Consider the following 26,814-nt stretch of genomic DNA (forward strand, 5'->3'; position numbering starts at 1 on the left):
TCAGAGGGCCCGGAGCCGTCCCAGCCTTGCAGGTGCCGAGGGGTGGGGCGGGCGGGCGGGCGTGGTAGCCCAGGCTGCTCTCCGCTTCGTTCAGCTGCCCGGCGTGGGCGCTCTGAGGTCCCCAGGAGCGTGCGGAGTTGGACCCCCTGCTGCAGGGGCGGCCGGGCCTTGCGGGTGCCCACAGCCGCGGGAGAGCCCAGGGGTGCTTGCGGACGGGGGCCCTGGGCTAGGGAGAGGCTGGGAGACCTTGTTCACACCCCCATCCCCACCCCGCCCAGAGATTTGCGGTTCCTGGTCTCAGCCAGCAAACTTGACCTCAGAACCGAGTGCTTTTCTGAATTCCTCCCAGCTCTGTGTGTGCCCTTCTGTGGGGTTTCCGTGGACAGCCAGGGAGTATGGGGCACCGCTGGGCAGGGCAGGGGTGCCCCCAGCCCCCCCGGTCTCTTGTGCCGCCAGGCCTCAGCGGGGTGTCTGCCAGGGGGGCTTCCTGCTGGGCCTGTGCTTGCCGGCTGTGGCGAGAGCCCTGGGGCTCCCCCAGGCCGGACTGCGTGGAGGGGCTCATCCCCAAATGGCCGTGACGGCCAGAGCTGGGCTGATCAGGAGCCAGGAGCCCCCTCCAGGTCTCCCATGCAGGTGCAGGGGCCCAAGCACTTGGGCCATCGTCCACTGCTTTCCCAGGCCACAGCAGAGAGCTGGATCGGAAGTAGAGCAGCTGGGACTTGAACCGGCGCCCATGTGGGACGCCGGCACTGCAGGTGGTGGCTTTACCCGCTGCGCCACAGCGCCGGCCCCTCCTTTTCTGATGTGGTTCCGGAGAAGTGGACGCTGCTCGGCCGGCGCTGTCTGGACGGACAGTTGCCCTTGTCGGTCGTTGGTGTTTCTGGCCTCACTGCCGGCGTGCTTTGGGAAGGAGATGGCCGGCCTGCCCGGGGAGGGGGCTGCTGTGTGCGGAGGCCTGGGGGTGGTCTCTGGCGTGCTGGAAGCGGGTGATTGCGTCTCGGCTGTGCAGCGTTTGTTGCGCTGCGGGGACCCGGGGCGGTGGGGGCTTCTGGAGATGCCGGCAGAGCTGAGTCGGCAGCGGGGCCGAGGGACGGCCCAGATAGTAAAAACAATCTGGGGTTCAGCCGTGTGTTCACAAACAGCGATGTTTGGGAAACGCAGCCTCCGGTGGGCGCCACGCTTACCCTGTCGGGCGGCGTAGCGTGAAATTACCCAACAGGCACTCGCGGCGCTGAGCCAGCTCGGTTCCGGGCTGCCGTCCAGGTGCCGCTGCCTCTCGGAGCCCCGAGGCTGCCCCGGCCCCCGCTGTGATGTGGTGCGGCCTGGCCCGGGAGCCCCCAGGGCTCAGTGCAGGGGTCCAGCTGTGTTGCTGTGTGGGCTCCCGGCCTGTGGGCGCGGGAGGAGGCAGCCGTGTCTGCTGCGGCAGCCCGGGTGGGCCTCCCCCTGCAGCCGGGGCCGGGCCTGTGCTCCGGGAGCGGCTCTCTGCATCCGCTGGGATCTGGACGCCCTGAGTTCTGGAGACTACTTGTCCCCCCCCACCGCCCACCCGCCCCGTCCCTTCCCTGTCTTGCTCTGTGGCCGTGCGCTCGGCTGTTGGTGGTCGGGGCTGCACCGGGGCCGCCGGCTGGATCGGCCAGGCTCACTGTCTGCACACCGGCCATGACGATGTGCCACCTGTACCCGCGTGCTGGCCTGCAGCCCCAGCACTGGCCGTGCGCCCTGGACAAGGGAAGCACCGGCAGGCCAGGCTGGGCCCTGTGGCAGCAGCGCCCCACCGCCCCCACCCGCAGTGTCCCACAGGGTCTTGGGAGCCCTCGTGGCTGAGTCTCACCTTCGGCTGGACTCTCAGCTGCAGCCACAGCCAGGGGCTGTCGGGGGTGGCAGGGAGGGGGTGGCCCTGTCGCCCCGCCGCAGCCCACCCCTGCCTGGTGTGGCTGGACTGTCGTCCCTTGGGGCCCTCCCAGGGGTGCTCAGGGCTGTCTGGGGTCGAAGGAAGAGATGAGCAGGACGCAGGGCCGGGCAGCGCCCCTGGCCCTGCCCACTGTGTGCTAGGAGCACCCCAGTCCTGACATCCACAGACGTCCCTGGGGTGCAGGGGTGCAGGGGTGCGTGTCCGGCGCTGCTGCTCAGCGTGGCCATCTCGGCTCCGCGGCTGGCTCCGCCTATCTCAGGAGGCCGCTGCGGGGGCCCAGCACGGCTCGGTCAGCAGCCCTGACCCTCGCCGGGCAGCCCTGCTAACAGGTCCCCACCTGGGGGCAGAGCCCCAGCTCCGGCAGCCGTGGAGGTCATGAACTTCACAGCGTGTCTCCACCGGCGGGTGTCCAGCCTGGGCCTCTGCCGCCCGCACCCGCCCGCACTCGCCCGCACCCTGGGGAGGGAAGTGCCTTCTCAGGTGCCTTCGGCTGAGTGGAGCCGACCGCCTGCCCGTAGGAGAGCGGGACGGGATGGGCGCCGTGGCCCAGGCAGGGCCTCTGTGTCGGGGCGCTGGGCGACGTCTCCCCAGGGCGGGGCTGTGGAGAGCAGCCAGCTCACCCCAGGGCGGCCTCTGAGAGGCCTCGCCGCCGGCGTAGCCTCTGCTGGTCGCTCCGCGGCGGAGACACGCCCGAGAGGCCCTCACCTGCGCCGAGCCCTGGCTTTGTCCCGGCTGCGGCTTCCTGCCGACGCGGACTCCAAGTACTCGGGCCCCTGCTGGCCACCGGGAGGCCGAGAGCCCGGCCCAGCTTTGACCTGGCCAGTGTGGGCACTGGGAGTGAGCCAGCCGAGGCTGCTCTCCTCTCCACCCGCCGACCTGACCTTGGAGCCTCACAGAGGTCAAGGGACTGCCGGCCCCTCCCCCAGCAGGGGCGGGCCCAGCTGACCCTCTGCTGAGCTGTGGCGGGGTCTGGAGGTTGACAGTCCCCTGCCCCCCAGGTGACCCCGGGGTGATGGCTGCCGTGTCCATGTGGGGCTGGAGCAGCCTCTGGGCCCGGCTCAGGCTGGCTCTCTGTGGGATTGCTAACGGGCAGGTCAGCGGGACGCAGGCTGCAGGCCGGGAGGGGCTGCCCGAACCCCCAGGCCGGGCTGCAGGGAGCTCGATGACTGTGAACGGGAGCCCCCGGTTCCTGCCGCTTTGGAAAATGTGGCGATGCTGCCGCCTGCTCCGGGTGATCAGCCCGCGCCCGGCAGGCGGCAGGAGGTGTGCGTGCAGGGGGCGGGCAGGAAGGGGCTGCGGGCCCAGGAGCTGCCACCCCGCCCCCGATCCCGGGTGCCGCCCGAGTGCCGCGTCCATCCCTCCGCTTCTCTGGCCGTCTGACTGACAGCAGCCGGGGCTGGGCCCGGTGTCGGGGGAGGGGTGGTGCGGTAAATCCTGCACTTCTCCTGGCTCTGCCGCGTCTCGCTGTCCCTGGCGATGTTGAGCTCAGCGTTCCGAAGGCCACTGGAGGTGCGGGAGGACCGAGTGAAGCCGTCCAGAGCCACCCTGCGCTTGGCACCGGCACCAGAACGAGTGGGTCTCGCTCTGAGTCCTGACCCAGAGGGCAGCCGTCCGGAGGCAGCCCAGGGCGGGCTGGGACTGATCAGCTGACCAAGTGCCGTGCGCGTCAGAGGGGGTGCGTGTCTTCAGGCCGGGGGCTGGCTCTCCTCACCGCACACGCGGGGTGAGCAAAGAGCCTGGGAAGCAGGGAGTGGACGCCCCAGGGTCGCACGCAGGGAGCCCACAGGCCTCCCGGCCCCTGGGGCTGCGCTGTGACCCGCTGGATGCCAGGAAGCCTGGGGCCCTGTGCATCCGCCCTGCTGTTGCCCCAGGCCTCTGCCCAGACAGGGCGGTGGCCAGAGGTGGGGGCGGGGGCGAGAGCACAGAGCTGAGCCCCCGCCAGTTGCCAGCCCTGCCCCCACTACGGCCTCGCAGCCCTCATCAGGTGTGGGAAGTGCTTGGGCAGCACCCGTGGTTGTGGTTGTGTGGTCACTTCCCACGCGGACGGGCAGGCAGGAGCCCCGCTGCGGGTGGTGGGCCGGGCTGGGCCATCTCAGGCCAGCTGCGGGGGGCGGGGGGAGACGCGCCCTTGTGGGCTGAGGCCGGCGGAACCGGGCCGTGGGGCAGGCAGACGAGGCCTCTGTGGCTGAGAGAGGGGCCGGGTTGGCGGTGTGGGTCAGGGGGGGCGGCTGGGGCGGGGGTGCCGTGCCGTGCCATGCGTGGGGCAGCAGGGAGCAGGACCTGCCGAGCACGAGGACCGAGGGAGCCTGGAGCTGGCGCCTAATTGTTTTGTTTATGCAGCGCTGCCGAGCGCTTCCGGTGGGTTTCCTAATGAACCAGTTTGTCAGCGGCTCTTGCTGTGAGCCGTTAATTGCATCAGAAACCGGGGAAACGGGGCCGCAGCCGGCAGGGGCGGTGGGGCGGGCTCTGCCTTCCCTGGGCGTTTAACGCTTAGGGGGCCGAGGTGTCTGGTGCCGGCCATGGCGCTGCCTGAGGAGGAGGAGGGTGGCCTCCGTCGTCCTGGGGCTGCCGTGCCGAGTCCCCGAGCTGGGCTGTGCACCAGAGCTCCAGGCGGTCCTGTCTCCAGCCCCGGGGGCACCACCCTCGCCTCCTCGTCCTGACCCCAGCCTCCGTCCCCCACCGTCTGCTCCCACCAGGACACGGCCTTGGGCCAGTGCCCACCTGTCCCTGGTCCGACCTCATGCAGCTCTTCCCACCTGCCCCAGGGAGTCTTCCCGAGGCCCCGGGCTGGACAGCATGGGCGGAGGAGCCGGGCAGGCAGGGGAGCAGGAAGTGGGGCGGCAGCGTGGGCTCGCCTGGCCCGAGAGGCTAGGGCTCATCCTGGGGTGCTGGGCATTTCAGCAGGGAGAGGGGTCCCCGTTGGCCCCCAGGAGGGAGGGGCAGTGGGGAGCCCCTGGTGGCTTGTGCGGGTCAGCGTGAGGCCGAGGGCGTGGAGGAGGGACAGTTGAGGCCCGTGGGACTTGGGGACAGAGAGGAGGCGGGGCTGCAGGGGCTCAGGTGCCGGGCGTGGGCAGTGCAGCCCAGTACAGACACCAGGGCTGCACCCCAGCACCGAGGCGCTGCCACACGGCGCACTGATGGCAACTGGTCTGATGCAGTCAAACCAGCCACGTAGCCCGTGCCTCCGCGGCCGCCGGCGGCCAGCACACACCCAGCTTTGGGCGATGTCCCGGCACCTCGGGGACGTCCCGTGGGGGCGTCGTCCAGGCTTGGGCATGTTGAGGCTGGGTGACGGCTTTGCCCTCACTGCCCCTCTGCTCCTGGGGCGCCCCGTCCCCGCCCCGCCCCAGCCGCACACGTGTGTCCTGAATGTTCCGCCCTGGTTCCCGCGTGAGCGCCGGCGCTAGCGCAGCTGCGTGATGAGGCGTCAGGGCCCCCGCGGTCAGACACTGCTGGGCTGCCGGTTCTACTGAGCCGCGCTTAATAATCTCGGGCGGGGGGGGGGGCACTCCTCTCCGCTGTGCCGTTTTACACGGGCAGATCCTAATGGCTGCGCAGCCTCCTAGAGACACAGGGCCTCTGACTGACCGATGCTCGGGGGTCGGGTGCCCTCCCCCCGCAGGGATCGGAGCAGGGCCTGGGAGCACCTGGGCTGGGAGCCTGCAGGAGCTGCAGGGATCGGAGCAGGGCCTGGGAGCACCTGGGCTGGGAGCCTGCAGGAACCGCAGGGATCGGAGCAGGGCCTGGGAGCACCTGGGCTGGGAGCCTGCAGGAGCCGTCCGCATGGGACCCAGCAGACAGAGAGGAGCCCGCTGAACCCTTCCCCGGGGACCAGATTCCAGCGGGGCCCCCAGTGCTACGAGTGGCGGCCAGAGAGCCCTCGCCGGGGCGGGCAGAGCAGACAGGGCCTGTCTCCACGCCCTGCCCCGCCCCTCCCAGCCGGGCCCTGAGCGTGGCGTGGTCTCCCCTGCTGTGGCCAGCCCGGGCCCTGGGCCTCCGCCTCGGTCACAGGTGGCGTTTCTGTGCCCGGAGTCCCATCAGCAGTGCCTGTCCTGGGAGGCTTCCGCGGGCGCTGTGCAGCGGAGAGGAGGCGGGGCATCCCAGGAGGGGGCGTGGAGGAAGAGCAAGTGGAGGGCGGGACAGGGCGCCTGCTGTCCTGGGGGCGGGGTTAGCACACAAGGGAATCTCTAATCTAAAATGTATTTGTGCGTGAGCGAAGCTCTTTCTGCTGACTTAGTCCCCAAATCCCACACCAGCTGGAGCTGAAGCCAGGGCCAGGCGCTCCATCGGGCTCCCGCGTGGGTGGTGGGGAACAAGGACGTGGGTCATCCCTGCCGCCTGCAGCCGGGACTGTGACGCGGGCCCCGGACTCTGGGCTCCGCAGTCAAAGGCTGCTGGCCTTGGAGCACCGCACAGCGCCAACAGGAGGAGCTGCCCCTCCCGCTGTGCTGTGGGCCAGGCGAGGGGGCCAGGCGAGGGTCCGGGCCTATGGCGGGTCCCTGGGAAAGAGAGGGCGCCGCGGGCCTGCTCCCCGCCCTCCCGTGCCCGCGGCGCCCTCTCCGGGGGCTCTGGGACGATCCCTGTATGGCGCCGTGACTGCCTTCCCCTCCGTCCCCCTCAGCGCTGCTGGACCCTGCTCGTGCCCGCTCCCCCTCCCCCGCTCCCTCCCCCCTCTCTCCCTGCTCCCCGCCTGGGCCCGGCCCGCCCCCTGGGTGTCCCAGGTCCTGAGCTCCGCTCTGCCGTGCCGCGGCCTGCCCCTCCCCGAGGGGTGCTCACGCGTGCCCATCTTGAGCTCACGAGGCCGCCCGGGGATCTGCCGTGGGGCTGTCTGTGCCGCCACCGCGGACCCCGCAGCAGCCTCTACTGGGCTCCCCTGGGAGGCCAGACTGTGCCAGGCACTCAGCTTGGGGTCCCCAGCCCAGACCCCACTGTTGGTGGGTGGAGGTGGGGGCCTGGGACAGCCCCGCCCCATTTCCAAAGGACCCGAGGCTGCCGTGGACCTGGGGTGTGCGTCAGGGGCGGCCTTGGCGTTCTTGTGGAGAGCCGGCTGCCCCCGCACCTGCCTGCTTCCTCCCTGGCTGCGCGCCTCCTGTCCTGCACGTGTCTGCCTCGGGAGGGGAGCTGGGTGCCAGGGGCGTGCTGGGGGCCTGGGGGACGTCACCAAGGGTGGGGCTGAGAGCTGAAGCTGGGGGGGCGGAGCGCAGCACAGGCGGGAGGGCCCGGGGCAGGGCAGGTGGGCGGGGCGCAGTGGTGCAGGGCCATGGGGTGCAGCGGGAAGAGCCGGGCCTGCTGGGTGCCCACGTCTGTTCCTGAGAAGGCGTGTTCACTTCCCTTGAAGCCAGAGGTGCCGCTGGCGCTGTGCCCTGGTGGGCGGGGGGCACCGGGGGGCTCTGGGACCAGCCCTCCCCACCTCTGCTGCGCGTGCGCTCCGCCCGCCGGCGGCACAGGCCCAGCGCTCCGTGCCCTCCTCCGGGCCTCGGCACTCCGCCGCATCGCAGCCCCGGGCCTGTTTGGTGCCTCAGTCTCGTGGGGGCGGCGACAGCCACGCTGCTCCCAGCTCTTTGGCCTGGCACTGGGCAGCAGGAAGCAGAGGCGTTGGACGAGGCCTGTCAATCATGAGTGACAGCTGTGTCACGGTGAGCCTCTGGCTAGTGATCACTGAGCCCGGGCCTTCCTGGGGTCTGCGCGGGGCCCGCCCACTGGGGGCTCCTGTGTCCCCTGACAAGAGCTGTGTCAGTCCCACGGTGGGGACCCGTCCTGTGTGACCTGGTCCTGAGGGAGGCCGCGGGGGCACAGCCACCCTCCCGGAATGTGATGTAGGTCGCTTCCAGTCTCGGGGACCCTGGTGGTCCTGAGGCTCAGTCAGCTGAGGGTCCCGGAGTGGGTGAGGCGCGGGAGAAGGGAGCAGCCCCCACCCCAGGCTGCTGCTGAGCCGCGGCGGGGCGGGACCAGACCAGTCCGGGCAGGCGGCAGGGCCCAGTGCCCGTCCCTGCAGCCCAGGGGGAGAGCGCTCAGCCAGCACCGCGCCCGCGCCCTGCTTCCCAGCGGCGGCCCCCGTCGGCCCCTTTGTGTCCCAGCCACGCCGTAAGCCTCTTCGGGGCGGGAGCCGGCGATGGCCACGGTCACTCAGACCTGGCCACACGCGGTGCGCCCTGGTTCCGACACCCGGGACCTCGCTCTGGGCTCCACGTCGGAGGCCATTTTGCCTGGGTTTGATGATCACATCCGTGGTCTAGCCTGGGCATGCCCCCCTTTCCAGTGTCCAGGCCTTCAAACAGACGCCCGGCCCTGCGGATCTCGGGACTGGATCCCGTGATAAGTGGAGCCCCCGCTGCCCACGCCAGCACGGAGGTCGGCCAGCCGGGCAGTTGGTCCTTGACCCCGCCCCGGCCCGCAGGTCCTGGCCTGCTGCCTCCCCTTCTCAGAATCCGGGTTCGTGAGCGACTGGGGCCGCCTCCCCCAGAGGGCGTGCAGCCGTGGGCCTGGGGCCACTCTGCCGAGGAGGGAGACTCCCGCCTGCTGGGAGCGGGGGTGGCCCGTCTGGCCCCATCCGGGTGTAGGGTTGGGGACTCAAGGGGCCGGACGCCCTCCTGTGTAGGCCCGAGGCTTGGCTGCCCCATGGCCCCGTCCTCTGTCCACTGGGAGCCAGCGTGGCTGTGACCACGTGTGAGGGAACGGGCGGGCCTGGGCCATGACTCCTGGCTCACAGGAACACGTGGACCGCAGGACCGGACTGGTTTAGCCGAGAGAGGGGCGGAAGGACACGGCAGTGCGGGAGGGAGCTCCTGGTCCTTTCATGGAGACCCGTGCTCAGGGTCGGGTCCCCCTGCATTCGTGGGGTGGGTTCCGCATTGCGTGGGTGGCCGCGGCGTGCTGAAAACCCTCTCTCCCTGGCGCGGCCCACGGCGCGCTGTGCTTCGTCTCGGGGTGTGCGCGTGCCCACGGCGCGCTGTGCTGCGTCTCGGGGCGTGCTGGCGTCTCGGGGCATGCGCGTGCCCACAGCGCGCTGTGCGGCGTCTTGGGATGTGCACGTGCCCACGGCGCGCTGTGCGGGCATCTCGGGGCGTGCGCGTGCCCACGGCGCGCTGTGCGGGCATCTCGGGGCGTGCTGGCGTCTCGGGGCGTGCGCGTGCCCTGCTTCCTTCCCCTGCGCAGTCTCTGGAGGGGGAGGGGCCCTGGCCGGCGTCGGCCGCAGCTGCCCTGCTGGGGGACCCAGTGCAGGTGCTGGCTGAGCCCGGCCAAGCCCTTGGGCACGTCCGGTTGATGATTACGTTGGCGCCGGTGACGCTGACAGGGGCTCTTGGAGGTGCTCCGTGCAGCAGGTGTCTGGGGGGCGCCCACCCTGAACCAGGCAGGAGTTCTCTGGGGGCTGGAGAGAGAGCCCGCAGCCTGGGGGAGCCCAGCCCGCTGTGCCTGAGAGCAGGCCTGGGGGAGGGGGGGCTGGCAGGTGACCTGGGTTCTGTGGGTCATGGACCCTCCCTGGGGGGACTGGCAGTGACCTGGGTTCTGTGGGTCACAGACCCTCCCTGGGGGGGGGCTGGCAGGTGACCTGAGTTCTGTGGGTCACAGACCCTCCCGGGGGGGGGCTGGCAGGTGACCTGGGTTCTGTGGGGCACGGACCCTCCCTGGGGGGGGGGGGGCTGGCAGGTGACCTGGGTTCTGTGGGGCACAGACCCTCCCTGGGGGGCTGGCAGGTGACCTGGGTTCTGTGGGGCACAGACCCTCCCTGGGGGGGGGGGGCTGGCAGGTGACCTGGGTTCTGTGGGTCACAGACCCTCCCTGGGGGGGGGGCTGGCAGGTGACCTGGGTTCCGTGGGGCACAGACTCTCCCTGGGGGGTGCTGGCAGGTGACCTGGGTTCTGTGGGGCACGGACTCTCCCTGGGGGGGTGGGGCTGGCAGTGACCTGGGTTCCGTGGGGCACAGACTCTCCCTGGGGGGGCTGGCTGGTGACCTGGGTTCTGTGGGGCACAGACTCTCCCTGGGGGGGGGGCTGGCAGGTGACCTGGGTTCTGTGGGGCACAGACCCTCCCTGGGGGGGGGCTGGCAGGTGACCTGGGTTCTGTGGGGTACAGACCCTCCCGGGGGGGGGGCTGGCAGGTGACCTGGGTTCTGTGGGGCACAGACCCTCCCTGGGGGGGGGCTGGCAGGTGACCTGGGTTCTGTGGGGCACAGACCATCCCTGGGGGGTGCTGGCAGGTGACCTGGGTTCTGTGGGGCACAGACCCTCCCTGGGGGGGGGCTGGCAGGTGACCTGGGTTCTGTGGGGCACAGACCCTCCCTGGGGGGGGCTGGCAGGTGACCTGGGTTCTGTGGGGCACAGACTCTCCCTGGGGGGGGGGCTGGCAGGTGACCTGGGTTCTGTGGGGCACAGACTCTCCCTGGGGGGGGGGGGCTGGCAGGTGACCTGGGTTCTGTGGGGCACAGACTCTCCCTGGGGGGGGGGCTGGCAGGTGACCTGGGTTCTGTGGGGCACGGACCCTCCTTGGGGGCTGCTCTGCCCTCAGCCCCGGGTCCCCATCTGTCCCCAGAGGCCCCACCTGCACCACTGGCATCTGCGGCCGCCCCGCCCTGGCCGTTAGAGCAGGGCTGGCACCCACGCTCCGGTGGCCGAGCGCTGAGCCGAGCGAGGCACACAGGGCCCTGGGGGGTGCTCGGGCCTCCCTTCCCCCGTTCCTGATTTCTCCATCAGAAGCGAGTGGCGCAGCCGGACTCGCCCGAGCGCGCCGGGTCTCTGCCACGAGCACCGGTGGGGACGCTGAGCAGGGGCAGGAACTGCGAGCCGTGACGCCCGCAGATCCTGCCACAACCCGAGAGAGCGTGTGTCCCGGGAGGGGCGGGGCGGGGCTGGCGAGAGCCAGCAGGTGCAGGGCTTTCCGTGGGAGCCCCCCCCCCCCCCCGCTGTGGGTCGCAGCAGAGCAGCCCCTTGTGGGTCCCCGTGACTCCCTGGCCTCCCATCTGGTGCCTGCAGCCTGGCTCGGAAGTGCCGGTCGGGCTCCCAGCCTCCCCCTCGGTGCCCCGGTCTCTGCAGAACCCAGAGTCACGCGTGTGCATGTTCCAGCGTGAACCAGCAGCTCTGTTCTGGCCGGCATCGGCCCCGGGCAGGCACCTGCCGGCCGCCAGGCAGGGGGCCAGGGCTGGGCTGGGGGAGCCTGCCTGCGTGTCCCCCGCGCCCCCACGGCCTGTGCAGGTGCTGTTCTTAATGACTTCAGGAAGACAGTTCAGAGCCACTCAGCACCAATCCCTGAGCCGCTGCTGCTGCTGACGCCAGGGAGGCCACGGCCGGGCCAGGCGCAGCGACACGCACGCCATCTGTGCCCCCGCGTGGCAGCCAGATCGCCACGCCAGCCTCTCTCCTGTGCCGCGCTCCAGTCCATGGAGCAACTTGGACGGGAGTCACTCAGGCGTAAATGCGCCCTCTGGCTGAGCATGGCCACGCCTCTCCTATCCCAGGTCCCTGTCCCCAGGTCAAGCGTGAGGGGCCCAGGCTGCCCTGGGGTGGGGAGACGCCACAGGGAGTCCACGCAGCCTCAGCGCTGGGCACTGGGTTCCGTGCAGCCCCTCGGCTCTGTAAGCATTGCGGCCGCACCGCCCGGCCACGCTCTGGGGAGCGGCCTCTCCTGAGCCTGTTTGTTTGACGGGAGGCTGAGCCGCAGGAGTGGGTGGACAGCCAGGGCCTCCCGGTGTCCAGTACCCGTTCCCGAGGGGAGCCGAGGACTGCACTTGGGTGGGGAGTGTCGGAGCCGAGTGGTGACTGCTCGAAGCTTCTGTACCCTCCCCCCTGCCCCAGCACCCCGTGACCCCCCCAACCAGGGCCTGCCCGGCTGCAGCAGGCAGCCACGCCCACTCGTGTGTGCGGCGTCTGTGGGGGTCCTGCCCCCAGCAGCCAAAGCAGGGTGCAGTGAAGGCCCTGCACGGTGGCAGGGTGCTGGCCCTGCTCTGCGCCTCGCAGCCAGACGCCGCTGCCTGTGCACCCTGGGTGCCGCCCTCGTGCCCCCCACCCCGTGCAGGACGTGGAGGTGCCGTGCCGTCGGGGCAGGGGCTGTGCGGTGCCCGTCCTCGTCACTCCTAGCCCCGCGCTGCCTCCAGGGCAGGGTTTGGTGCCTGCCGTGGTGCCCCAACCCGGTAGGTGGGGAGCCCTGGGCGGCGGTGTTTCTTCTCTCGGTGCCCGGCTGGTCCCTCCACTGCCTCCCCCTCCCTCTCGGTCGCCCTGGGTGCCCGCGGCCTCACGGTGGCGGGGGGTGGGGTGGACTGGGAGCAGCTGCACCCCAGGCCTGGCTCCGCGTGGCACCGCTCGTCACTCGGGGGAGGGCCCCTGGTCACATCTGCGGGCCGCGGGTGGGGGACGTTGGGGTCTCCCTCCCTGGGGGAGGAGCTCCGCTGGCCGGAAGCTGCGGGGCGGGGAGCTTGGGGGGTCGCGGGTCTCAGCGGTCCGTGCGTGCCGCCCGCAGTGCACGTGCCGGAAGGACATGGTGAAGATCTCCATGGACGTCTTCGTGCGCATCCTGCAGCCCGAGCGCTACGAGCTCTGGAAGCAGGGCAAGGACCTCACGGTGCTGGACCACACGCGGCCCACGGCCCTGAGCAGCCCCGAGCTCAGCTCCTGGAGCGCCTCCCGGGCCTCGCTGAAGGCCAAGCTGCTCCGCAGGTGAGTGCCCGCCCGCCCGCTTCTCCCCTCCCCTCCCCCGCCCTTGCTCACTGCTTCGGGGGCCAAGTGTGCCTCAGGTCCGTGAGAGCGGTGCGTGTTGCCGAGCCGTGGGTCCCCTCGCCGTGACACACACACCGTCCAGGGGGCTGGGCCTGGGGCTGTGGTGCGGGGCATTGGATCGGAGCCTCCAGCCCCACGGGGCGGCCACCCGTGTGCCCCCGGGCTGTGGGCCTTGGCCCCTGGGCGGTCAGCGGGGCCTGGGCTGGGGGCATGCGCTGAGGTTGCCCCACCCTGCACCACAGCGTGGTCACTGCCCAGCGCGCGTGGGGAGTCTGCGGCGGGGGCGTGGCCCTGTCCCCTGGAGCCGCCTGGGCCTCCAGGGTCTGACAGGTCCTGGCCACCACAGAGCGGCTTTCGTTCAGGGCCCCGTGGGGGGAGCCCTGGAGTGCGCAGGCCGGGCCGGCTCCCTGCGGCTCTGCTGGCTGGTCTGTCGCCACTGCTCCGCCCTGCTGTGGCGGCTCGAAGGCCACCATGGACGACAGGCGGTGGAGGGACACGGCGCTGGGGCTGCCGTGGGATAGGCGCAGGTCTCTGTGGAATGGCTTGGTGTGGACGCGCTGTGGGCCATTTCCCCAGCTCCCTGAGCTGTGGCTTCTCCGCCCAAGCCACTGGGTCTCTGGCTGGCTTGTGCTACAGGTGTCGCCGCTGAGGGCTGGAATGGGCGCACTCGCCGATAGCGTCCTCGCTGCTGAGGGGTGGGCGGGCGGGGCACTGGTTTCTGTGAGGCTGCAGCCAGTCTGGAATATTCTGCCCTGACTGTCCGGCCTCATGGTCATCATTCTGCACGTCTGCCCCGCCCCCTCGGAGAAGCATGTCCTGTGTCAGTGTGTGTGAGGACTGTGGGTGTCCTGTGTCAGTGTGAGTGAGGACTGTGGGGTGTCCTGTGTCAGTGTCTCTGTGAGGGATGTGGGTGTCCTGTGTCAGTGTGTGTGAGGGCTGTGGGTGTCCTGTGTGAGTGTGTGTGAGGGCTGTGGGTGTCCTGTGTCAGTGTGTGTGAGGGCTGTGGGTGTCCTGTGTCAGTGTGTGTGAGGACTGTGGGTGTCCTGTGTGAGTGTGTGTGAGGGCTGTGGGGTGTCCTGTGTCAGTGTGTGTGAGGACTGTGGGGTGTCCTGTGTCAGTGTGTGTGAGGGCTGTGGGGTGTCCTGTGTCAGTGTGTGTGAGGACTGTGGGTGTCCTGTGTCAGTGTGTGTGAGGATGTGGGGTGTCCTGTGTGAGTGTGTGTGAGGGCTGTGGGTGTCCTGTGTGAGTGTGTGTGAGGGCTGTGGGTGTCCTGTGTCAGTGTGTGTGAGGGCTGTGGGTGTCCTGTGTCAGTGTGTGTGAGGGCTGTGGGTGTCCTGTGTCAGTGTGTGTGAGGGCTGTGGGTGTCCTGTGTCAGTGTGTGTGAGGGCTGTGGGGTGTCCTGTGTCAGTGTGTGTGAGGGCTGTGGGTGTCCTGTGTCAGTGTGTGTGAGGACTGTGGGTGTCCTGTGTCAGTGTGTGTGAGGGCTGTGGGTGTCCTGTGTCAGTGTGTGTGAGGGCTGTGGGTGTCCTGTGTCAGTGTGTGTGAGGACTGTGGGGTGCCCTGTGTCAGTGTCTCTGTGAGGACTGTGGGGTATTCTGTGTCAGTGTGTGTGAGGGTTGTGGGTGTCCTGTGTCAGTGTGTGTGAGGGCTGTGGGGTGTCCTGTGTCACTCTGTGTGAGGGCTGTGGGGTGTCCTGTGTCAGTGTCTCTGTGAGGACTGTGGGGTATCCTGTGTCAGTGTGTGTGAGGACTGTGGGGTGTCCTGTGTCAGTGTGTGTGAGGGCTGTGGGGTGTCCTGTGTCACTCTGTGTGAGGGCTGTGGGGTGTCCTGTGTCAGTGTCTCTGTGAGGACTGTGGGGTATCCTGTGTCAGTGTGTGTGAGGGCTGTGGGGTGTCCTGTGTCAGTGTGTGTGAGGACTGTGGGTGTCCTGTGTCAGTGTGTGTGAGGGCTGTGGGTGTCCTGTGTGAGTGTGTGTGAGGGCTGTGGGTGTCCTGTGTGAGTGTGTGTGAGGACTGTGGGTGTCCTGTGTCAGTGTGTGTGAGGGCTGTGGGGTGTCCTGTGTCAGTGTGTGTGAGGGCTGTGAGTGTCCTGTGTCAGTGTCTCTGTGAGGGCTGTGAGTGTCCTGTGTCAGTGTCTCTGTGAGGACTGTGGGGTGTCCTGTGTCAGTGTGTGTGAGGGCTGTGGGGTGTCCTGTGTCAGTGTGTGTGAGGACTGTGGGGTGTCCTGTGTCAGTGTGTGTGAGGACTGTGGGTGTCCTGTGTCAGTGTGTGTGAGGGCTGTGGGGTGTCCTGTGTCAGTGTCTCTGTGAGGACTGTGGGTGTCCTGTGTCAGTGTGTGTGAGGGATGTGGGTGTCCTGTGTCAGTGTGTGTGAGGGCTGTGGGGTGTCCTGTGTCAGTGTGTGTGAGGGCTGTGGGGTGTCCTGTGTCAGTGTGTGTGAGGGCTGTGGGTGTCCTGTGTCAGTGTGTGTGAGGGCTGTGGGTGTCCTGTGTCAGTGTGTGTGAGGGCTGTGTGTGTCCTGTGTCAGTGTCTCTGTGAGGGCTGTGGGTGTCCTGTGTGAGTGTGTGTGAGGGCTGTGGGTGTCCTGTGTCAGTGTGTGTGAGGACTGTGGGGTGTCCTGTGTCAGTGTGTGTGAGGACTGTGGGTGTCCTGTGTCAGTGTGTGTGAGGGCTGTGAGGTGTCCTGTGTCAGTGTCTCTGTGAGGACTGTGGGTGTCCTGTGTCAGTGTGTGTGAGGGCTGTGGGTGTCCTGTGTCAGTGTGTGTGAGGGCTGTGGGTGTCCTGTGTCAGTGTGTGTGAGGGCTGTGGGTGTCCTGTGTCAGTGTGTGTGAGGGCTGTGGGTGTCCTGTGTCAGTGTGTGTGAGGACTGTGGGGTGTCCTGTGTCAGTGTCTCTGTGAGGGATGTGGGTGTCCTGTGTCAGTGTGTGTGAGGGCTGTGGGTGTCCTGTGTCAGTGTGTGTGAAGGCTGTGGGTGTCCTGTGTCAGTGTGTGTGAGGGCTGTGGGTGTCCTGTGTCAGTGTGTGTGAGGGCTGTGGGTGTCCTGTGTCAGTGTGTGTGAGGACTGTGGGTGTCCTGTGTCAGTGTGTGTGAGGGCTGTGGGTGTCCTGTGTCAGTGTGTGTGAGGACTGTGGGTGTCCTGTGTCAGTGTCTCTGTGAGGGCTGTGGGTGTCCTGTGTCAGTGTGTGTGAGGGCTGTGGGGTGTCCTGTGTCAGTGTGTGTGAGGACTGTGGGGTGTCCTGTGTCAGTGTGTGTGAGGACTGTGGGTGTCCTGTGTCAGTGTGTGTGAGGGCTGTGAGGTGTCCTGTGTCAGTGTCTCTGTGAGGACTGTGGGTGTCCTGTGTCAGTGTGTGTGAGGGATGTGGGTGTCCTGTGTGAGTGTGTGTGAGGGCTGTGGGTGTCCTGTGTCAGTGTGTGTGAGGGCTGTGGGTGTCCTGTGTCAGTGTGTGTGAGGACTGTGGGGTGTCCTGTGTCAGTGTGTGTGAGGGCTGTGGGTGTCCTGTGTCAGTGTGTGTGAGGACTGTGGGTGTCCTGTGTCAGTGTGTGTGAGGGCTGTGGGTGTCCTGTGTCAGTGTGTGTGAGGACTGTGAGGTGTCCTGTGTCAGTGTGTGTGAGGGCTGTGGGTGTCCTGTGTCAGTGTGTGTGAGGGCTGTGGGTGTCCCTGTCCCGTGTCCCTCGGCTGGGTTCCCGTGGTGGCCCTTTGCTGTCCTGCGGCTCCGCCCGTGGAAGCAGCTCTGTGGCCCGGCTCCCGGTGCGGCTCCTGGTAGCGCCCATGCGTGGCACCTGCCCGGCGGCCGCGGCTTGCCTGGCGCTGAATGGGCTGTGGCCAGGCTGGTTTGTCCTCGGAGCAGGCTGCCAGGACACAGGCGCCTGTGGCCGCGTGGTCGGGCTGGAAGGGTGATCTGGAGCTGCCCGGGGAGGGGCAGAGATGCCGCGGCCCGGCCACCGGGCTCGCCTCAGCCGCAGCCCTGCCTTCCGCAGCCCTGCCTTCCGCAGCCCCGGCCGCAGCACGAGGCCCAGGCTGTCCGTCCACGCCGCCCTGGGAGCGGAGCCATGAGCCATCGCCGTGCGCATGCGCGGAGGAGCCCCCGCAGCTGCGCCCTGGGGAGGGTTCCCTGGAGCCTTCAGTGTGGGGAGCGGGCCGAGTTCCTGGTTTTGGTGTTGTTCTCACGTCCTGGGGCTTTGCTCCAGCGAGGCTGACTGCGTGCCTCCCGCCCAGACCCCGAGCCCGACGCCCCCGCCCGGGCCTCCCTGCGCCGAGCTGCGTAGCCGTGCGGGTCTCTGCGCTCGGCCCTTCTGAGGGTTGATCGGGGCGGTGTGAGCACCCTGCGGTGGGGGCCGCGCTGGACCTGGTGGCTGCGTCCCCCGGGTCCTGTGTGCTCTCCGGGCAGGGCCATCGCGCTCCCCGCGGCAGCACCCTGTCCCCGGACGCTGCCGGCGCCCCTGGCTGGGAGCCATCGCAGCTCGGGAGGCTGTGCTGCCGGCGTGTCTGGCGGGCATGTCGCCCTCGCACGGGGCCGACGAGGCTTCCCCCAGGCCACAGCTGCAGCCTTGCCCCATGCCTGTGCCTGGCCGGCCCCCGCTGTCTGCCCTCGGCAGGTGGGCCAGCGCCGTGCTGTCCAGTGTCCCTGCACGCTCGCTCGCGTCCACGCGTGGGGACCTTCCCCTCTGGTCTCCTTGTTGCTGCCAACAAGGGCCGTGAAGACTGCGGTCACCCACTTGTGTGGCAGGTGCAGACCCCTCCCCCACCCCTGCTCGCTCCCAGAGCTCGGCCCCCACGCTCTGCTGGCCAACGACTGTGACCACGGGGCCTGACCCTAGGCCCCTCCCTAGACAGGCAGCCGCCTCCCCATGCCCAGCCCCCTGTAAGCCTGGGGTGGGCCCGGGCCCGCGCTTCGGATGGGCTGTGGCCTCATCCCCACTGCCGGCTGTGGACACGGTGCCCGTTGTGCAGGGCAGGCCCCGCTGGCCTCCAGGGGCTTGGAGCCCGAGGGACTCGCTGAGCGCCCACCAGGCCTCTCTGCCGCTGACCCTGCTCTCTGGCGCCTTGGAGGTGGAGTTGCTCACCACCAGGCCCCCGTCTCAGGTCAGGGTGCCGAGTGGGAGGCAGACCTGTCCGAGGGCCCGGCGTGCTGACCCCCGCACGGCTGCCCCGGTACCTGAAGCCCAGAGGCCGCCTGGCCGCCGTCTGCGGAGTGGGACGTGCCCACAGCCGCCTGCCTGCTGTGGGGCTGCCGGGCAGGTGCCCCCTCCCACCTCGCGCCGTCGCAGGGGTGCCTGCTGCTTCGCAGTGGAGACTGACAGCCCCCCAGCGTGGGGACGCGTGATGGCGCAGCACCGAGAAACCCGCCGGGGTGCAGGGGAGCTGGCCCAGGCCACAGGGCTGTGGACGGCCCAGCGTCCAGACACGGGTCGGCACCTGCAGGCCTGCACGCAGGAGGAGCCCAGCAAAGGGGCGAGGGCCTGCTGACACGGCACCACGCCGCGGCGGAGGGCGGAGGGCGGTGGCAGCCCGCCCCGGGCCGTCCTCTCCCGGTAACAGTGGCCGGCGGAGCAAGGCGCCCTCACGGGCCGCGGGGCTGCTGCCCGCTCCCAGGCCTGCCGCAGGCTCTCGCACAGGATGAACGGCGCATCTGGGGGTGCTCTGGTGGACACACGGGGCCTCGGCGAAGGCAGACCCTGGGGCAGGGCGCCCGGAAACCGGCCCTGCATCTGACGGAAGAACCTGTGCCGGAAACAGGAGCTCCTGGAGCCCACGGCGCTGAGAAGGCCGGGAGGAGCGCGGGGGCGGACGGGGCTGGCGCCGCGGCACAGGCGGGGAGGCCACGCTCGGCGACGCCGACGGCTGCAGGAGCGCCGGTTCCAGTCCTGCTGCTTCCTGCTGCAGACGGCCTGCGTCGGATGGCGCCCCGGCTCCGCTTCAGCCTGGCCCAGCCATGGCCGCTCAGCTGTTTGGGACGTGACCCAGTGGATACGGATTCGTGTCCCCGATGGGGAGAGCGGCTCTCTCAGGAGCCTGTGCCTGGCCACGACCGCCGGCTTGCGCCAGGGCCCAGGGCCCACCGTCTCCGTCCTGCGGTGCTGCCGCTGGACGAGGGCGGGAACCAAGGGGGCTGGGCAGCGAGGACAGGACCTGGGCAGGGGAGCCCCCGAGGAGCGAGCCGGAGGGCAGCCGGCGCCAGGGAGCAGGCAGGGGCTCGCAGACTCCCAGAGACCCAGGCCTCTCGCGGAGGAGGGGCGCGCAGCAGGCCCGCCTCAACAGAGTGGTGAACGCGGCGCGGACCCTGGGCCACGGAAGCCACTGGCAGGGGACAGCCACACCTTAGGGTTCTGGGCCCAGCCCAGCTGGGATGACGGGGTGAGCGAGGCGCAGAGCGGCCGAGGCCTGTGCCGCTCCCTGGGGACGCCGCCGCGGCCTGGTCTCCCACACGCATCCTCCCGGCTGGAGGCTCCTTCCCGGCGTGGCCTTCTCGGGGTCTGCACACCTGCGTCCTCCGGGCAGGGCCCAGGGGTCTCGGCCTGGGGTGCCGCCGCGCTGCCTGGGGGGCACCAGGGCTGCCTGGGGCTCGGTGGGGCAGACGGTGCGTGGGGGCTGTGGGGGAGGGGCGGGTGGCCAAAAGTGGCCCCAGGGCTGACAGGAGGCATGGGAACGGGGGTGGGAACTGGGCCCGGGCCAGAGGGGGCGCCGAGGCCAGGTGAGTCGCAGCCGGACAAGGCCTCGACGGGCTGCAGGGACCCGGCCGCCTTCCCGGGCCGCGGCCTTGGGGCGATGACCGTTGGGGCCCAGTGCCAGCTCCCCAGTCCCTGCCACGTCCCGGCATCTCCCACACACGGGGGAGCCTGGGGCTGGCGGTCCCGAGTGCTGGGTGCTGCTCCTGGGGGAGACCCGAGAGGGTCCCGCTGGCGCCTTCCCCTCCTCCGCCCTGTGTTGATGACCCCATCCCACGCCTGGGCCCTGCAGCCACCCTGTGTGTGCACCCCGTGTGTGTGGTCCGTGCCCCCGCCCATGCACCCCGCTTCCTGCCGCTGGTCATCTTGTGACGTTCATGCCGCTGCCATCGCGGGGGGGGGGGCGGGGACTCGGGCCACAGGGAGTGAGGAGCAAGGTCTAGGGGTCGCTCTGGGGGGCGGGGTCAGGCAGGACCGGCTCGGGCCTCAGGTGGAGGGCGCTGCCGCCGCTGCAGCACGTGGGGCCATCAGGGGTGCAGGTGCCCCCTGCCCAGGCCTGGCTTTCCCGCCTCCCCGAGGTTGGGGAGCCGCCCGCCCCGCCCCGCCCCGCCCCCGTCTCAGGAGACCTGGAAGGGCCCAGCACGCGTCTGCAGGCTCGCCCGCCTCTCCCTTCTTCCCTAGGCTGGGCCACCCCTTCTCCCGCGCCTCCCCGAGACGCTGAGCCGGGCCTGCAGGCCCCCAGCTGGCTCTGTCACCTGGGCCTGGCTACAGCTCTGGCCCAGGCCGGGCGTCCCGGCACAGGGAGGCCCTCGAGGCCCCGGGACACCGCGCAGGCCCGGGGAGCCGCGCGTGTGCCCGGAGCGCCCGCGCCCGCAGGGGCTGCAGAGAGGCCCGTGCGGAGGCGTCCCGGGCAGCCGTGCCCGCGCTGGAGAACAACCCCCGCGTTTACGTTCTAGACAAATTAGTCTGAAGGAAAACAGACACTGGAGAAAGGCTGAGGCGGAGAGGAACCCGAGCGTAGAGAGGAAGAGGGAGCAGACCAGGAGGCCGGGGCTGGCGTAAGTGTCTTCCGTTCCGTCCAGGCCCCCGCGTCCATCCCGCGTCCGCTGGCTTCCATCTCCAGCCACCATCAGCATCCCCGCTTGACACGGCGCCCCTCCCCCGCCCCTCCCCCTCGGCGAGCCCTGCCCGGGCCGCTGCCCCTGCTGTGGAGCTGGCACTCGGGGGGGCGGGGGGGGGCTCTGTCCCGCCGGTCTCTGCCCTGCCTGACCGGTCTCCTTCCCCAGGTCTCACAGAAAACGGACGCAGCCCAAGAAGTCCAAGCCCGAAGACCCCAAGTCCCCGGGCGAAGGGGCGGCCGGGGCGGCCCCCCTGGAGGAGGCGGCAGGCAGCCTGAAGGAGGAGGCCACGCAGGAGGCCGACCCCGAGGAGGAGGAGGAGGAGCCGCAGCCGCTGGCGGGCCGCGAGGGCGCGGAAGGTGAGCCCCAGCAGGCTGCCCTGGCGCCTGGCGCCCGCCCGCCCCTGGCTCCCGCCTGGAGCCTGCGTGCCACTCTCCCGGGCCGGGGCCGGGTGTCTGAAGGTAGCGGGAGGAGGTCCCTGACGGGCAGCCTGGGCCGGGACGCGGAGCGGCGGCGTCAGATGGGAGAGTTGCGTGGTCTCCCTGATGGTCGCCCCCAGGCTCCTGCGTGCGTCCTGGCCTTGCCTCTGAGCCCCTGGGACCGCCCCCACAACAGTCTCTCCCCCACCAGGCGTCGCCCACGAGGCCCCGGGGCCCTGAAGGGGTCTGGTGCCGACTCAGAGTTCGGGCGAGAGGCCCCGGGGGCTGCCCCTCCCTCCGTGGGTGCCCAGCGGTGAGGACAGGGAGCGGGGGCCTGGCTGAAGGGGGTTGCCCGCGTGGACGGGTCCCCCACGCAGGAAACACATGAGCCATCGGGGACGGCGGGCTCGAGGGCGCGGGATCCGGTCACCCCAGCCTCCCCGGCGGGCAGCACCTCCAGACGGTGCTCTGCGTGAAGCCAGCCGCGCGCACTCGGAAAGTGTGTGCGTCCTCACTCCTCGGGGAGACAGGGACAGGGCCTGCTGGCCGGGTCGCGCCCCAGACCCCGCGGTGGCCAGGGCTGAGCTGGGAGCTGGAGGGGCAGCCGGGGCTCCCGTGTGAGGGCAGGGACTCAGCTGCGTGACCGCACCACCGTCCCGGCCGCTTCCTGGGGCGTGCTGGCGGGAGGCGGAGCCCTGAGCCGGGCGCGCTGCCCCAGCGTCCCCTTGGTGGAGGAGGGCGAGGTGGACCCCCCATCCCAGGTGCCAGCGTCCCTGGTGTGCGGCACAGCCCCTCCTAGCCCAGGCCGCGCAGGGACAGCGTGGAGGCGGGGCGCCAGGCGGGCAGGACCCCGTGAGCATGGGTGCATCACGGGCCCTGACGTGTGTGGGGAGCCTCCCTCCCACCACAGCCGCCCCTCGGCTCTCACAGCACTGAGTCAGGAGCCTGACGGGGACCCCTGGACTAAGCTGGTGAGGCCAGGCCTGGGCCCCGCCCTCCCCGGCCGCAGGAGGCGACACAGCCCTGGGCTCGCGGCCCGGGCCAGCAGCTCTCTGAGCCTCCCACCCCCGATCTCCCGGGGCCTCTCCTGCCACCGAGCCCTCCCTGTGTCCTGCCAGTGCCCTCTGGCTCGCAAGGATTCGGGCACAGGGCCCGCAGTGCGGCTTGGGAACCGGTCTCAGCGGCACGGGCCTCTGACTTGGTAAGCGCCAGGATGGAAGTGGTTCAGGCACATTTTCTCCGAGGCACAAACCAGGGGGCGGGAGATGCGAATGCGCCCACGCTAAGGGCACCTGCGTGGGAGACCGGCCCTCAGCAGTCGCCGGCCCGGACCTGACCGAGGTCAGCGGGGAGCTCCCCCAGGGCAGAGGGGCCCAGCAGGGCTCCCAGACGGCCCCGCGCACGCGCCCCGAGAGGCCTGGCCTGGCCCTCACGTGCCCATGCCCGTGGCCGGCCACTCGCTGCTGCCTGTGGGACACAGATGCACTGCCAGCCCTTGTCTGTGGTGGGGACAGGGTGAGGCCGGGAGGGTGCCGCCCGTGCTCCCGGGAGGCCCTCGGCGTGAGCTCCGTGGTCCTGGCTCGGGGTCAGGGCCACACAGACAGGTCGCCGGGCGTGCGGGAGGCCCGCGGCTGGCGGCTTTGGTGGCAGAAGCCCACACTCTCCGGCTCAGGCCTCCCCGCTGTGGCCTGCACTGCCCGGGCCTTCCGGGCCCAAGCTGCTCCCTTGACAGCCGGGCCCTCGCCAGCGGCCACGGCTTCAGTCACACGGCCGGCAGCGGGCCTTGTTCCCCGCAGGCAGGCTCCGGGGCAGCGGGCGAGTTTGGGGTGCGCTTCAACTCAGCGGGGCTGACTGCTGGGGCGGCGGGAGAGGCCCCCAAACCTTGGCTGCTCAGCATGGCTGCCTGGGGGACGTGGGGTTCCGTGCTGTGCCGATGCGTCGGGTGGGCGGGCCCTGTCTGCGTGACTGAGTTCTCACGGGTGGCTCCAAAACAGGGGCCGCGCGTCTCACGAGCAGGTGTTCGTGGGGGTCCCGGCGAGTGCGTCCCGGGGGCCTGGGGAGAAGCAGCTGAGCTGGCCGGGGGCTGTGTGCTCCCTGGAAGTCAGCCCCCGTGACTGCCCCTCTGTGGGTCAGAGGCGCCCGGGGGCCATGCGGGGCCTCACAGGAAGACGAGTGAGGGGTGGGGAGAGCCAGGCCTGGGTGTGGGCCCTGGCCAGGCCGCCCTCTCTGGCCCACACACCCTTGTCCTTGGGTTGGGCGGGGCTGGCTTCCCCCCAGGGTAGCAGGGCCCTCGCCCCGGCGTGCCCATTTCCGGAGCAGCCGTCAGCTGGTGCCTGGCTCGGGGACCAGAGCAAAGGCGGCCCCTCTGGTGAGGCTGGGCGGTTTGTGGGGGCCCAGCTTCCCCGGGGCCAAGTGCCGCCCGGCAGACCTCGGTGTCCCCGTGCACCACAGCGGCCACGTGGGCCACGTGCGCCCTCGGCTAGGTCAGATGGCAGCTGCCTTGGAAACGGCAGAGCCACCTCCCTGGGGACGCAGTGTCGCACGGCCCAGCCTCACTGACCCTCCTCTGAGAGGGACTTGGAGAGGTGTGGGGCCCGGAGGTGGGCGGCCTCCTGCCTGGGACTTCTGTACCCAGCGTTCCACCTGCCCGGGGCCCTCCGCCACGTCTGAGTGAGCGCCCGCCCGGAGGCCCGCACCTGCCCCGCAGCAGGTCTTGGCGCTGGGCTGGGCGGGATATGGTCCTCTGCCCTCCGCGGTTTCCCTCCGAGTCCTTCCCGGCCTGGGCTCCTGCCCTCTGTGGCCCCTGGCCGGCCTCCGGGGACCTGAGGCCTCAGGTGGTGAGGGAGAGCAGGGAGGGTCCGTGTTCTGCCGAGGGCGCTGGCATCTCCGTCGCTTTGTCTCTGTGGGGGCAGCATCGTGTGGCCCCTCGGTCAGAGGCCCTGGCGGCTGTGGGGCAGCGGGGGCTTGGAGCCCGTCCCTCTTCCCCGATGGGCGGACGCACGTTGGTGCCGGCGGCTGGACTGGCCTCACCCTGCCAGCGCGGAGCCCCCAGACAGAGGGGCTGGAGCCATCTCACCACAGCCCCTGTGCTCCTGGGAGACCTGAGGGTGGGGGTGGGCAAGGCCAGGACCCCCAGGTTCACTCCCAGCACAGATGCCCGTCCCTGTCCCCACGGCCCCGCCTAGCGTCCATGCACTTGGAGCTGTGTGTGTGGGGGTCCCCTGCGCTGCTGCTGAGGACTCCGGCCAGTGTCCCCCCTCCCGCCCGCCCTGCCCGCGTGCTGGCCACCCCATCAGGGACCTCCTCCCTGCGGAGCCAGCCCCCGGTACCCAGGTGACCCCCAGCCCTGAGGGTCAGCTGCAGTGCCGGGCTGGGACCGGCCCCGTCCTGGGGCTCGATGACGTCCGCTCAGCGTTTGCACCACCCCAGAGGGAGAAATGCCGCCCCCACCGCAGCAGGGCCTCGGCCTTGTCAGGGCGCCTTCCCCCACAGCGGGCGGCCTCCTGCGCCGTGGGGCTCTCGGCCCCTGCTGCCCACAGCCGCCTCTGTCCAGCGCGGGGCCAGCCCAGGTGACCCGAGGGGCCAGCTGCGCCTGCAGCGTGCCCTGGAGGGCCAGGACGCCGGGGCTGCCCTCGTGGCACGGCACAGGGGGACCTGGAGGGGGCAGCGAGGGGCCTGCGGGCCAGAGGCGTGGGTGCCTCCTCTCTGGGGGGCCTGGCTCAGGGCTCCGGGGGCTCTCGTCAGCGCAGCCTGGGCCCCACGTGGAGGTGAGCCGGCAACAGGGCGGGTCACGCGGGTCGGGGTTGCGGGCGCCACCTCGCAGCTGCTGGCGGCCGGCTTGCTCCGAGTGGCTGGGCTTGGCGGGCTGGCGGGAGGGCCGGTGTGGACAGAGGGAGCAGACCTCACTGGGCGCCCCTCAGGAGATGGACGTGGTCCTGCTCTCCTCGGGTGCAGGGTGCGGGGTGGGGAGCAGCCTGGACCGGCCGCGAGTGGGCGCAGAGTCCACCATGGGGGAGCCCTGGGTCCCTGGCCTGCAGCCGCTACCCTTGGCCCTGTGTAAGCCACTGTCACTGCCTGCGGGGGGGTCCTGAGATGTGCACGTGGGGCCTGCGCCAGCGTCCCCGACGTCCCCAACGTCCCCAGTGTCCCCTCCCCAGTGTCCCCTCCCCAGTGTCCCCACCATCCCCGACGACCCCACCATCCCTGGTGTCCCCACCATCCCCAGTGTCCCCACCGTCCCCGGCATCCCCACCGTCCCTGGTGTCCCCGGCATCCCCAGTGTCCCTGGTGTCCCCACCGTCCCTGGTGTCCCCACCGTCCCTGGTGTCCCCGGTGTCCCCACCGTCCCTGGTGTCCCCGGTGTCCCCACCGTCCCTGGTGTCCCCGGCATCCCCACCGTCCCCGGCATCCCCACCGTCCCCGGCATCCCCAGCGTCCCTGGTGTCCCCGGCATCCCCGGCGTGCCGGGCTGCAGGCTGCTCCCCAGGCGCCCCCCCGGCTCAGCAGCCCACACAGGCGTGAGCTTCCTGTGGCCCCCCAGCAGGTGCGCGTGTGAAGGAGGCTGGGGCACGGCCTGAGCACAGCCGGCGGCCTCTGCCGGGGTCTCCCTGGCTGACGCGGGTGCCGGCCGCGCTGGGCCTCCAGGGGAGAATCCGCTCTGCCTGTCCTGACTGCGGCCCCTCCCCCATCCTGCAAGTCGGCAGCGCCGCCTCTCCCAGTCTCTCCTGGCCCCTCTCAGGAGGACGCTGGGGTGACGCCGGCCCCCGGCCCCCCGGGACCCCTCCTGTGTCCCCGTCCTCCCTGCGTCCTCTGCAGGCTGGCCCGGCGGGGCTGTGTCTGTCAGTCAGGCTCTGCGGCCCCTGCCTGTCCCCGTTCCCTGGGGCTTTCTGCACACTCAACCTTGGCCCAGAGACCCCGGCCCCTCCCCGCCACCTGTCAGGGGGTCTCCCTGGAGTCTGGGCCAGGAGCCACCTCCAGGCCCCACTGGCTCGTGTGGCTGCTCAAGGGGCATCCGTGGTGTGGCGTGGGGGGGTCTGAGACGTCGCTGCTGCCAGTGCCTGGGGGTGGTGGTGGGCTCAGGCCCCTGGGGTTGTGGTGGACACAGGCCCAGCTGGCCCCTGGGGTTGTGGTGGACACAGGCCCAGCTGGTCCCTGGGGGTGGTGGTGGGCGCAGGCCCCTGGGGTGGTGGTGGACACAGGCCCAGCTGGCCCCTGGGGTGTTGGTGGGCACAGGCCCCTGGGGTTGTGGTGGACACAGGCCCAGCTGGCCCCTGGGGTTGTGGTGGGCGCAGGCCCCTGGGGTGGTGGTGGATAGAAGCCCAGCAGGCCCCTGGGGTTGTGGTGGGCACAGGCCCCTGGGGTGGTGGTGGATAGAGGCCCAGCTGGCCCCTGGGGTTGTGGTGGACACAGGCCCAGCTGGCCCCTGGGGTGGTGGTGGGCGCAGGCCCCTGGGGTGGTGGTGGATAGAAGCCCAGCTGGCCCCTGGGGTGGTGGTGGACACAGGCCCAGCTAGCCCCTGGGGGTGGTGGTGGGCGCAGGCCCCTGGGGTGGTGGTGGACACAGGCCCCTGGGGTTGTGGTGGGCGCAGGCCCCTGGGGTGGTGGTGGATAGAAGCCCAGCTGGCCCCTGGGGTGGTGGTGGACACAGGCCCAGCTAGCCCCTGGGGGTGGTGGTGGGCGCAGGCCCCTGGGGTGGTGGTGGATAGAAGCCCAGCTGGCCCCTGGGGTGGTGGTGGACACAGGCCCGGATGGCCCCTGGGGTGGTGGTGCACACAGGCCCCTGGGGTGGTGGTAGGCACAGGCCAGGCTGGCCCCTGGGGTGGTGGTGGGCACAGGCCCCTGGGGTGGTGGTGGACACAGGCCCAGCTGGCCCCTGGGGTGGTGGTGGGCGCAGGCCCGGCAGGCCCCATGACTCGGAAGCGCCTGCCGCTCTGTGCTGTGTCACCCTGGTTGGTGGCCGTCATGCGTGGTCCTCACAGACCTGTGGCACAGGAGCCA

General features: G+C 70.6%; 1 protein-coding gene across 2 annotated transcripts in view; it reads left to right on the forward strand.

Annotated features, from left to right (window-relative positions):
• KDM4B (lysine demethylase 4B) overlaps positions 1-26,814 on the forward strand; it is an 86,617-nt gene that overhangs the window by 49,389 nt on the left and 10,414 nt on the right. Inside the window, exons 10-12 of one of the 2 annotated variants that reach the window (XM_070058683.1) lie at positions 12,362-12,558; positions 20,238-20,339; positions 20,568-20,758. In XM_070058683.1, coding sequence (XP_069914784.1) covers positions 12,362-12,558; positions 20,238-20,339; positions 20,568-20,758 — 490 coding nt within the window. The remainder of the gene's footprint in view (positions 1-12,361; positions 12,559-20,237; positions 20,340-20,567; positions 20,759-26,814) is intronic. The other variant, XM_070058684.1, reaches the window with a different exon arrangement.

This window comes from Oryctolagus cuniculus, chromosome 16, assembly GCF_964237555.1.
Source record: "Oryctolagus cuniculus chromosome 16, mOryCun1.1, whole genome shotgun sequence".
Taxonomy (NCBI): Eukaryota; Metazoa; Chordata; class Mammalia; order Lagomorpha; family Leporidae; genus Oryctolagus; species Oryctolagus cuniculus.